The following is a 13,063-nucleotide window of genomic DNA, read 5'->3' as shown; positions in this document are numbered from 1 at the left end:
GCAAAGCACAAGAGCTGTCAAGTACAGGCTTGGCCAAGGGTAGACTTTCATATGAATCACACTACATTCTGGAGTGGGTGTGTTATGTGTGCCATTTTAGGGGTGAAGGAAAATAGACTGATGGAGATTATTACGGCCATCACAGTGCCATCACATTATTGTAAAGAGGTCCCTTAAACTTATATACAAAAATGTGCTCTGCTTACATTCTGTCTTTTCTGTAGCCAACACCAGAACCAGGGTGAGAAATATATTCCCAAAGGATCCCAGAAAGTGGAAATAGGATTCAGGATGGACCACTTAAATCTTTGCTTCTCCAATTTAGTAGAAGAAGCTAGACATAGTTTGGGTTCCCAAAGGAGCCATCATGGATACAGGCTCCTGTGAGTAACAGTGATTAGACTGGACACAGCAGAGGCAAAACAGAACTGGCTCTGGGGCTGCTCCTGACTAACCTGAACATGGTTTGAGTTTGTAACCTCATACAAATCCCAGGCAAATTCAGTTGCCTAAATGAAACTAAGGCGTTGTAGTAAAGGGGATGAGTGGATGATAACAGCTCAGCATTGTCAGGCATTGATTAAACACTTTGATGACTTTGATGTCAGGCTAACAGTGATAAAGTTTCATCAAGTTCTGAAGGCATCCAGTAAACTTTCTAAAGAAATAACCTTTACTGAAATTAGAGTAATAAACTGTTCAGGGGATTCAAAGGAGTGATGAGTTTTTTAATACATAACCCCTTTGGATCTACCTTGGTAAATGGGTTTGAACATAGCTGAGATAGGGAAAAATATGCTATAGCAGAAATGTAGATATTGTATTTCAAATGAGGTAGAAGGGCTTCAGTTTTAGAAGACCACAAACATCAAATCAAGTGTCTCAATACCTTGATGTAACAACTTCAGATAGAAATGAAGAAAACATAAAAGATGGCTGTAAGAGTGATTTGGAGTTTTACTCTTGGAAATCAGTCTCCGTGTTGCCACTGGGGCTATTGTCCAGTGCTTCTCCTCCCTGATTGAGGTCTGACACACACACTGATGTGACTAAAATAAATTTTTATCATAGATTGTGTGTCCTCATGAAAGGGCTCTAAAGGGTGGGTGTTCTTTAAAGTAGGCATTCAAAAGCACAGGTATCTAAAAATATGTTATTAAAGGAAAGCTATATGAGCTTAACAAGCCATATTTTCCCAAGGGCAAGCTGATCTTTTTTCCCTTGTTCTCACCATTGAAGATTTCTTCTCACAGACCCAGATCCTGAAGGGTCCTAATGAGAAATGACTCTTCATGTTACAAATGCCTCCTCTGCTGTCCCTGCAACCTGCCTGGCAGAGCCTTTTGAGCTTTAAGGTAATATCTCAATGATTAGTTTTGAATGTAAGTCATGCTTGCCATTTCAGATTTTAACTGTTTATAGTGCTCTTGGGTTTACACAAATTGACAGCTCCAATGTTTGCTGTTGCACTTTTGTCTTAAGAGGTATTCAGCATGGTTTTGTGTTTTGGGTGATGACAACATATTCTTTCAGGCCTATAAAACAGTTTGTTTTGTATATCTGTACTTAATGGAGGACAGTTGCTACAGCCACAAGCTCTTGTGCAGCTTCTACCCATTCCCCAGCAAGCCAATGTTCTCCAGGACAAACAAGAGGATTGATTATAAAAGCTTCTGTAGAGAAATGTTTTTTCCCATCACTTCAGTGCTACAATGCTGTTGCAGAAGAAACACTTGCACTACTCAGGAGCTGTGAGCAAGTCACAGAGAAATGACACAGGTATGTTTAAAAGTCTGTAATGGAAATGTCCCCAGTGAATGGGCTGTTCACAAAGGATCACTTCCTTTGCGAATCACTTCCACGATCCTTCCAGAGCATATATTAAGGACAAGATTTGATGGTAGTTGTCTTCAATGGTAGCAGTTCCCCCCGCACCCCCTTCTCTCTCTTTTTTATTTTTCATTTTTAATTTAAGTCCATATTCACAGCAGAGATCCAGAAAACAGCTGTATTAGCAGAGTCAGAGGGAGAAATAAACTGAAACAGGACCAGGGATACTGTATGACAATATCACTTCTGAAGACAGCATGCTACAACTAAAGAACTGAGAGTCTCTGACTTTACACAGACTGTGAAAGCAATCCAGGGAATTTTATTTTCCTAATGCAAAGTTAGTTTTATAAAAACTTTTACTTCATATTGTAGGAAGTATCAAACTCATACTGATTTATATTGATTTTTTTTTGATCCTACACAATAAGGAGCAATGAATTACTTTGCAACCAAGGAATCATACCTGACTTCACAGAGACACTGATATTTAAACAGATTTGTAAAACCAGAACTATTTGAACATCTGGTCTGCATATAGGTTTCTGAGCATTTCACCTATCTGCATCACCAAATACCTAAATATAGTTCTCTTCCTCTCATTCAGATTGGTGTAGTTGAGGCAAGAATGTGATTCCAGGTCTCTCAGAATTCTTTTTTACCTATCGGAAGAAAAATGTTTACTGCCTGGATAATTCATGTATGGTTCTGTTTTAATTAATCAACAATTAAACACCCACCTCTAATAACGCCCAGATCTTTTAAAAGATCTTGACAATGCAAGTCATCCACCCGGATGTATGAAGCGTCTTCTATGTTCGCCAGTGTAACAATGCCAAGATCCTCTTTTTGTGCTGGTGAGCTCTGTAAAGCTGACACACCTAAGAAGAGAATAGGCTCATCTCCATTAGATCTTACATACCTGCAATAAAACTGTTAGGAAAAATAGTTTTGTTGCAGAATCCTTCACCTTGGCAGCATTGTGAAAGCCAGGGGTATACAATTTAACATCGGGCTCAGCCGGGATTTACTTTGATATTCATCAATGAAAGGGTGATTTTTACAGAATACCCTTTTGAGAATAGAAAAGAACTTTGAAGTCTTCTGCTGAAAAGACAGGTGAGCTGATCTTTGCTTCATATTCCACAGGTGACACTCAGTGTAATGGCTGTGGAAAGTTAAGCACCGTTTCAATAACAGAAACTAAAAGCAGTCAGAGCAGAAGCATTCATTACATGCACAGAAAAAGCAGACAGTGACTCTCCACTTTAGTCCTTTGTCTTGGAAGTTCAGCAGTGAATTGGAGAAGCTTTCCACCTGGCCCAGCATTGTGTGAAGTGTAATGGAATTGGGTCAGTTTGTTCACTGAAATGTTCTTCTAAAAGATACTGGCATAGATTCACCTTGGGGCTGACTGTGTGCTTTCTTTCAGCCAGTTACTGCAGATTGAGCAGTTGCAAGAGCCTCTCTATGGAGAGTCCAGGGGATGCACTTTTCTTTGTCATGGCCAGCTGAAACTTCATGAGCAGAAGGCGGCCAGACTTTTAGCAGGCATAAAATGCAGGTATAGCTGCTGAAAGGGCAGCCTATTTCCAGTATATAGATAACCCACTTGATTCTTTCCTATCTGTGTATCCATGTATCCATAAATTTGCTTCCATGGAAGACTAGATCAGCTGGGGAGATGGTTGCAGCCTGGTCATGTTCTACAGGCAGGACTCTGAGGAAGCAGGACTCTGAGAATATGTGGACTTTACCAGTCAAGACACAGGCACTCTGACTGAGTATGGGCCTGTGTGGATGGACCAGGAGAAAAGACTCCTTTAATTAACAAGTGAAAAAGATTACTTCTTATTGCCTGCTCATTTGGCTCTTGATACTAAACTGCAAGGCTCTTGTAGTGTGAAGAGACGTAAAAAAATCGCTGGAGGGTGAGTGGGTATTACGCAGCAACTGCTTGGTACAAAGGAGCAGTACATTGGAATCAGCACTGAAAACTGGTGAAGAGCACCAGATCCTCAAACATCATTAGAATTAATGGTTTCACCATTTACGTTTTGTGGAGTTCTGTCACCTGAACATTTTTCGTTGGGTAGAAACCTCAGACTATTTACAAACACTGTGTCCTGAGGCACTTCTTTCTCCAGTAGAACAATAACTCCCTCTGGTGTTTGCCTGCTATTGTTACTGCCTCAGCCACAGGCCTGGGAAACCCTGCCAGAGGAAGGAAACCCTGTCAGATGATGTATGAACTATAAACATTCTTTCCTTAACCGATGGCATTTTACGCTTTGGGCAGAAAGGCCATTGCGCCCACCGGCTCGGCCCCAGGGGCGCTCAGGTCTGCAGGGAACATCACTGCATCGGGAAAAGTGGAATGCCGAACTCCGCTGCTGCCGAGGGCTCATGCTGCCAAAGACTCATTTACATGCTCCCTGAATTTATTTAATTACATGAACAGTAGGCTTATTGCAATGTGTCTGGATGCTTTATTTGATGAATGCTGGAACTTACCGATCCAGTCCCGAGAGGGTTGGGATACACATAGGGCTATGTCAAATGGCTGGATGATAGTTCAGAGTTAATGAATTGCTGTGTTCAGCTCTTGGGACAGACAATGTAGAACTGTCATTCAGCTGCAAACATATTTACAGGAATGCTGTCACAGCTTTGAGGGTCAAATCTGACCTACAAGAAAGTTACAAGCTACATCTGCTGGCAAGGAAGCAAAATGAGATGCAAGAGAATTAAGCTCCTGCCCTTTGGGCTAGACCGTATTAATCTACTGGCGTAATAATGCTGATTGCAAATTTTCTTAATCTCAAATTTATGAGGAAATCTAAACTTTTAGTCTTAAATACATATTGCACAATAATTTTTAAGTACACACTCAAAAATTTTTTTTTTCAGATTTCAGCTGCGATCAGATGATGAAAACAAATCTCAGGACAAGATGAAAGACATTAAATGTTTGAGTTATGCATTTTGCCAAAGAGAAGAGGCTATTTTGATGGGCTGTTTAATATAAATTTCTTCCTGTGATCATTGAACTGGATGCTCACTCCAAACAGCCCAGAGGCTTTTTATATGTGACCTAAATGTCTGGATTTTTTCTCTTTTCTTCTGTTCTATCACAGAACAGAAATCTGTAAGCTGATTATTGTTGCTTAATTCACTTCTGAATGCAAACATCTTTGCATATTTCAGACACTGCTATATAGAGCTGAAATCAGAAAAGCTAAAAGAGCTTGAGAGCTCAGTCTAAATCCCAACTGTCTGGCTCCCTGGCCAATGCCTTGCATTATACAAAGTGTGTAGCCGTCCTACACCTTTGATGTAAAACAACTCTCTTTTAATGTGCTTTAATCTCTTATTCCCTTTGTCTATCACATAATAATCCTCTTGCTCATGGTAATCCTCAAAATCACATATGCTCTTTAAAGCTTTTCTTTTGGAAAGTATTCACACCCATTTTTCTGGGCACTGGCAACTAAATATTACAGAAAACCTGATTCTTCTGACTTTGACCAAGACAATCTGAATTTTTTGTATTCCACATTTACTGCTTGGCTGGAACTGGGTCAACAACATGAGTAAACAGTTTCTAGTTGTCCAATAGAACCACGGTGTGCGGACTGTTTGTTTGGCCAAGGCAGAGGCACAAGATGTTTGGGAGAGTTAACAGGAAACAAGTAAAATGACATTTTTATTTGGGTTATAAAACAGAAAATGAAGTTTAGTTGTCTAGAATGATTTAAGAACATGTTCTCCTGGACTATTAAAACAAGCTAATAAAAGAAAAATTCTCCCCTCCTCAGCAGTAATAATCAAGCCCCCTAGCACTGGCTCCTGGACACTTATAAACATGCTACTACTGGCTACTCAAAGTTTGATTACTGTAAAGTTAAGTATTTTTTGATATTGTCACCTTAAATCAGAGGTAGAAGTTGGGACTAGAATAATCAGATCAGCATGTTGATTTAAATGATCTAATCATGACAAAAAGTGATGATTAGAATGGAAGTCTCATCAGGTCAGATGTAAGATCCTAAATGACATAAACTGCATAAATTGCAGGACATGATGAATATGAGCCTAAGAGTTCAAAAAGAGAGATCTTTTAAAAGGTCTTAGAAGATCTTTTTATTTGTTGGTAAATGTGCACATTGCCATAAAGAATTTGTAGGAAGCTAGGAGGAGTGTTGAGGCACAGCTTCCAATGATACAACAGCACAACCTGCTGATCAGACCACCTCATCTTGTCTGTCCAAGACCATCCAGTTTGCCTCACTAACTCCCCAAAAGACCAAGCACAGAAATTTCTCCACGTTTGCTTTTTATATAGAGTAGGGTCTACTGTTCTGTCAGCAGATCCTGGTTCTACTCCTGATGTCTAGGGGTATTTTACTTTTTTGCCCTTGTTGGAAGGTGCTTCTCCCATCCTCAGACATGGGAATTACCTGTCCATAACCCCTCCGCGTTGATCAGTCCTACACAGATAGATGACACATGTTATTACCCCTCTCCTAAGCCATCAGAGCAGGCAGAGGGAGGGATCAGTCCTGGGCTCTGGGTCAGCTGCTGACTCACAGCAGCTGCCCCGGGGATGATGGATACACAGACCCCAGCTTTACAGCACAGCTCCCTGGTGTCATGAGTTAGCGGTTCAATGTGCCTGTTATCTGATCTTGTCACTACAAGAGTTTTAAAGTTGCTCCTGAACTTCTGTGAAACTCTTGTTGTACAAAATAAAGGTAATTTTGCACTTCTTTCCTAGAGATTATAACCTATACCTCATGAGTCACAAACCAGAACACAAACTTCCCAATTTCAAGAGTCTGAGGAAAGGGATTTTGATGGTTTCTCAACCTAAGCAGCTTTGAAATTTTGATGTTCAGGGATGCCTTACAGGTCTGCAGGTCCCTCTTTGCAGTCAACTGTGGTAGCTCAAAGAATGCTGCCCAGGCTTAACAAAACCAATAAATAGTACCAATAAACTCTCCAAGCTGAAGTGGGCTGCATGTGGGAATCAGGCAGTACTATTTCTAAAAGAAAGGCAGGAAATTAGGCTCTCTTATGCCATTTCAAATGTTTACAGTAAATCAGCAAAATTAATGGTTGTAGCAGATAGAAACTCTGCTCTGACTGAGAAATTCACTGTACTCCAAGCAAACTAGCCAAATATTAATTTCCTTACAGCTGTTTTCGCAATTTATTTCCTTGATTTCCCAAAACGATGTCAGCTGCATTTTCTCATGAGTGCAAACATTTGTGTTGCAAAAAATAAGAAACTCAAGAATTTAATCCATTTTTAGGAAATGAAGTTAACTTATCAACTATAAGTGCTAATCTTCCCATCTCACATGAAATCCAGAAACTTCAGACAGATATAAAACACTTAGGTAACTTGACTCTTTGCACAAAGATGTAGATTTTAAACACTGATGGCAAACACTTGTCAAAAGGAACCAGGTTTAATTTGGTGAACAAAAAAAAAATGATGTTGTCATGGAGTTACTTTACCTTTAAGAAAGTTGAAGTTTCTGAGAACTGCCTAGAGTCTTTTCTCCTGACCAATTATCGGTCATTGCTGAGAATTGACAGCAGTTTAGGCCATTGAAAAGTGGGATCAACTTGTGAACCCTACCTTAAAGTGTAAAACCAGAGCTCTCGGAGTTCTCTTTGTTTCCTGGCGGTGAAAGGTAGCAGAGGTCCGGCCTCTCTCTCTCTGCCCGGCCATGCGGCCGGGCGGGGGCCAGGCCGGGCCTGCTGCATCTCCCGGCTGGGAGATGGGGCCTGCGGGGGGCTTGTCCCGAGCCCTGTCTGGGCCGGGCCGGTTCCTGGCTTGGCTGCAGGTTTTGCCGTGATAGAATTCACCAGAAACTGCCGAGTGAAGAAGGAGAGGGGCTCTGAGCCTGCAGCAAGCAGAGACGGTGACCACACTCTCCAGAGCAGCCATGAGGAACTTTCCATCACAGACTCCTGCATCGGCCGAAGCCACAGAACTACCTACAACAGCCTGGGCAAGATTTTAACTCTTTCATTACCCAGATGAGACTTGCGGATTAATCTTTTATCCAGAGAGAAAAAAGAGAGTGATCAACATGAAAAGAGACTTTATAAACTACCAGTGACAAGAAAGAAAAGAAACTTCAAGAAAAGTAGAGAATTAAGAAGATGCTTTAATTTAGCCGAAATGACTTTCTGTTAGACTATGGAGATGGAGAATGAAGTCCTGGAAAAAACTCCTTTAATTCATGATAAGTATGTAGGGAGGAATAAAGTGTTCAAAGTGTAAACTTGAGTAATTATGGTACAGTGAAGTGCTGGGAGATTTGAAGCCTTGAGAGGCAATGAGAAAACTGTTGTCTAGTGAAGCTCACAGAAGCAGATGAAGACTTTTTTTTTTTACCTTTGAATACTCATCCTTAAAAATGCTACCCCTCGACTCATGACCCATACACATCTCAGAGTGATGTGAAAAATGGGAGGGGTGGGCTCTGATAACAGCAGCTCTGGGCAGCTGATATCAGGGCAATGGAAAACTATAACAAAAATAGTTTTCGTGTGAGAAACTCCATAAATTAACAGGAAGAAACTTCTCTTTCTCTACAAAGACAGGTGAAAGGACTGTAGCAAGAATTGAGACTGTTTTAACCACCAAAGTTCCAAAGTTTTTGTCTCTGTTGTCATGTGAACGAGAGAATAGTAAATAGATAAGGGATGAAAAGGTTTTTCTGGAAGTTTATTCTGGTGTTTATTCTTGTTGTTTGTCAATAAACTTTCTTTATTCCTTTTAAGTTTTATGCCTGTTTTGCCCTTATTCTAATCCATATCTCACAGCAAGAAATAAGTAATTTTCTTAGTTATTGGTTTTAAACCACGACAGAGGTATAACACCAAGGTTACAATCAAGATCCCTAGGAAGATGCTGAACAAAATTTTTCATGCAGATGTACCAATGCATATAAAAAAAAGTAACTTAATCTCTTCCATTTCTCACTCGAAGGAGGATCAAAAGTTCAGCTATCACAGGGAGCATCCTTACTTTCTTTAGCCCTCATCAAGGTGATGACAAACAACTCTAGTCTGCCAAAGCTTAATTAAGTAATCACTTTCTCAGTCTTTGTTAGCAATGTATTGATTAGACAAACAGACAAACATAACTATTAAATTTTGAAATATGTTGCTTTGTTCAGTTTTTGAACTTTTAAAATCCATGCGCCCACTCCTAAATCACTGCTTTAATGTTGATTGGAAAATATTTTATTGTGGGAACTATATATTAAAAAAAATTAAAATCTTAATTGAAATTAGATTAAATGAACAGAAATTAAAATAGAGGTAAATTTAAAATCATGGCATACATGCTAATACTATGAGAAGAAGAAAGAATGGGAAGCTTAATGTTATCAGTATTTACAAGACTAGAATCAAAAGGTCTGGAGTAAACTTTAGGCTCCCTTTATATTTCAATTTTTCCACTACTGATGCAGGGCCAATAACCCTTTTCTCATTTGTGGATTGTTGCAAGGATGAAAAATACAATGTCAATGCTGAGTATTATCATAATTAATTTTATAAGTGGGAATAAAATCATGAAGCTATATCATAAAAGTAAAAAAATTGGGTATTTGAAGCCATAAATGCACAACACTGAACACATCAGGAAATAGTCTGGTGAGGAAAATAAATAAATCTTTTTTTTCTTCAGTAGCAGTGAAGCAAAATTTTAGAAATCACCATATGATTTTTTTCCCCACATATTTCTGATTAAGGAGGCCCATTCTGAAAATGTTTATGGAACAATTTTTGAAAGTTAATACTATCACAAGTACAAGTACTTCTTGATGCATGTATGGGTAGAGTCTGAGATTTTCACTTTACAGAAAAGTGGCTGCACAGATAAGAACAGGATTATGTAACTAGTAAAATTTTGTAGTTAAGTGAATTCTAAAACAACTAGTGATACATGAAAAAGGAAATTACAAAGTCCTTTTTAATTATCTCTCTGTATTAAAAAAAAAGAACTCTTCACACCTGGAGAATTCACAGAGGACAAAAATAGCATAATAGTAGAACTAATCACAGAAGAAGAAAAAAATCTCTTTAAAATATTAAAATTAATGTCAGCAGAAGTCATGAGTCACAGTTTAAAATAATACATGACAAGGATAATTGGCTTATTATTTTTTTAAGCAGTCAATAGAAGAAGATGGATGACAAACCTTACAAGTTAAGCAATTTATCGGTTGCTTATAAAATAGTTTAACTATATTGCCCTATAAAAGTGTATGTCTATATATCAGGCAAAGATCTGACTCCCTTTTTTGAGTCATAGACATCAACTGTTTACCTCTTCTCTGAGGTGGATTTTTAGGATTCATTCCACTGACACGGAAGAGAAATGCTTTGGAAACTTTGTCCCTTTAACTTTTTCATTCCTAATCTCAGCAAAACTTCACAGCAGCAAGTACCTGATTATAATTCAAAACAATGTTACTTGTGGCTTTTGGCAAGTTTCCTTTCAATCAAAATTAATCCCACATTTACATTTATGGCTGAAACACAGAATTTCCAACTCAACTCATGTTCTAGGTATTTCTAAATCAATATGAAGGCTTAAACTCCCACGTGATCTTTCGTCTAATTTCATTTGCTTACGTTGCAGAAACAGGCACTGATGTAGTTATTTCAAAAATAAACTCAAGGTCATCCTAAATTTTGTTCTAAAAAAACCCCAACTTTAAAAGCAATTAAGTGAATCTGGAATACAGCATGGATGACCTGCAGCAAGGTGTATGAACCCTGCTATTTGCTATGGATGCGTCAGTGCTATTTTTGACATGAGGATCCCTCTGTACATTATGTAAGAGGATAAGACCAAAAAGACAGAATTTTAAAAGTGACTGTAAAACTATTAGATTTTGCACGCTGACACGCTTACCTGCATGGTGCTATACCTTTCTGTCCTGATCAAAATGTGGAAGAATGTTAAAAAGAACCAACAGAACATCAAAAGTAGAACTCCGTGATATCCTAAGTGCTTGTGTACCAGCCAGGACTCCTGATAAAAGATGGAAAGTGGCTTGGTGAGCACTTCCACCATCTCCCTCAGCACCCTTGGGTGATCCCAGCCAGCCCTGGACCTGTGTGTGTCTAAGTGGTGCAGGAGGTCACTGCCCATTTCCCCTTGGACTATAGGGGCTTCACTGCGCTGCCTGTTCCAGTCTTCCAGCTCAGGGGCTGGGCTCCTGGAGAAAAACTGATCTTACAAAAGTTGAGACAAAGAAGATATTAGGTACCTTGGCCTTTTCCTCCTCCATGAGGCTGTTTGTTTTCCTTTCCATTTCAAAGTTGCGTTAAAACCTTCAGTTAAGATATGCAGGTCTATCACTATGTCAAATCCTAAGCTTTCAACACCAAGTATATGATTAGTGGTGTCAGATCTGTCAAAATTCAACAACTGCAGCAGGTATTAAATGCAGTAGCACTGACTCTGTTGTTGGCAGCTGGTTGGCTCTAGTGGGGCTTGCCCCAGGACCGAGGGTTCCAAGCCTCCCTGTCTCCTTCTGCTCCCAGAAGTCCCTTGGGGTAACCTTCTGGGGTGACCTTCTGGGCTTTTCATCTTCTCTAAAACACCCTGGGAGAGCTTGAGAACAGGGCAAGCTTTCTTGATGATGGAGGAACAGTGAAGGGATTTAACAGGTGGCTGGTGGCTCGACTTTCTGCTTAATTGACCATCCTAATGCTGTTGAGATCAAATTATATTGTTTACAGTGTGTTATGAAACACTACTTTGGACAGGCTATTTTTCATTATTACTGAAATCAAGTAACTGAATGCAAAGGACAGCTGTGCAAGAAATATATTTTGTAGCCAACACTGTATTGTATTACACTATACTATCAAAAGGCACTCAGTGAATGTCAGGGTGTGTAAGTTTTCACTGGCTCAAGTCTTCTGAAACTGCATCTTTCCTGAATGAAGACATATAACAAGATAAAAAAAGCCAAAAAACCTGAATTTCAGTTTTCAAAGAATTTCTTGTACAGTTGCTACATGCTCAACTCTCTATGGATCAAGCTTTGAAATCATAAAACCAAATATATATATATATATCTAAGACTTATGCAAGCTTTTCATGGCAGAAATTGATAATTTCAACTTTGATACATCAGGCTCTTACAGGATTTGAAAGAAGCAGCTGCACAGAACAATTAGGCAGCTGGAGACCAACCTTCTGCAGCAATATAAAGCTCCAGTTTCTGAGTCTGCAGGGATATGCGATACCAGATTTTAAGCAGTGACGTCTTAACATGCAGAAGAGCTGTCACTGCTGTTTTCAGTTTCAAGAAGGAAATTATTTCTGGGGGTAGAGCCAAATTTAAAGAGGAAGTATTTTGGGAGGGTATTAAAGCTAAAGCTGGAAGCTCTTTGAAATGGCAAACAATTTTGAAACACCGAAGTTTGAGCCTTTCTTTTAAACATTACTTGTCACTACTTCTACCTTTCCCAAAATACTTGACTTTTAACCTTGTTTACACTGTGTTCCAGTGAATTTGTGTGTGATAAGGCTGGCAACTCAACGCAAAAATGGTAACAGTTTATGGGATCAACTTTATTCCAGCCTTTTTCAGTCTCTGTATATTTTTTTTTTTAATAATAGCTTTTTTATATATGAGATTTTATTATGAAGATTGGTTGAATCTGTAGACCATTAAATACTGCACAGAGAGCATACAAAAGTGCTCTACATGTGCCAACACTGGATACTGGAAAAACTGAGGTACCTCTCTGAGAGCTAGTCAGGTACTACAGGATTCCCAGCAGTACATAGCTGCATTTGCATCTTCTGCCTATAAACAAACTCCTTATCATGGTGGAAGTGACTTAGAGATTCATTATTAACACAAACTGTTACAAAATCCAAACATTGGAGATCCCAGAGAAAACCACACACAGAGAGGCATAAGCTAAAATTTAAACTAAATTGAAGTTGGGGAGAAATCAGAGGACAGAAAATGAGTTATGAAGTCTATATTATATATTTTTCTGTATCATCAATATAGCCATCTACCTGCACATAATACATAAGCTTTCCTTGAGAATGCTCTCAATATATGCCCTGTATTCAAATTGTTAAAAAACCCACAGCCTTTACAAGCCTTAAGTCAGCTCAATTGGCTATTTCTTCACAAAATGGCTATTAATTCAGTAGAGATTGGGTGTA

General features: G+C 39.1%; 1 protein-coding gene and 1 long non-coding RNA gene across 12 annotated transcripts in view; one reads left to right on the top strand and one right to left on the bottom strand.

The window, feature by feature from the left end:
• Positions 1-5,451, top strand: part of LOC107199990 — a 49,823-nt gene extending 44,372 nt beyond the window's left edge. For all 4 annotated transcript variants that reach the window (XR_004496063.1, XR_004496061.1, XR_004496062.1 and 1 more), the window contains 2 exons: positions 1,240-1,779; positions 2,980-5,451. This is a non-coding gene — a long non-coding RNA (uncharacterized LOC107199990). The remainder of the gene's footprint in view (positions 1-1,239; positions 1,780-2,979) is intronic.
• DLGAP1 (DLG associated protein 1) overlaps positions 1-13,063 on the bottom strand; it is a 404,747-nt gene that overhangs the window by 62,924 nt on the left and 328,760 nt on the right. For 7 of the 8 annotated variants that reach the window (XM_015617826.3, XM_015617825.3, XM_015617829.3 and 4 more), the window contains one exon: positions 2,571-2,711. The exons of the other annotated variant lie outside the window; for it this stretch is intronic. In XM_015617826.3, coding sequence (XP_015473312.1) covers positions 2,571-2,711 — 141 coding nt within the window. The remainder of the gene's footprint in view (positions 1-2,570; positions 2,712-13,063) is intronic. 8 annotated transcript variants of the gene reach the window in all.

This window comes from Parus major, chromosome 2, assembly GCF_001522545.3.
Source record: "Parus major isolate Abel chromosome 2, Parus_major1.1, whole genome shotgun sequence".
Taxonomy (NCBI): domain Eukaryota; kingdom Metazoa; phylum Chordata; class Aves; order Passeriformes; family Paridae; genus Parus; species Parus major.
The sequence above is the reverse complement of the archived record's forward strand: the minus strand, read 5'-3'. Positions and strand labels throughout refer to the sequence as shown.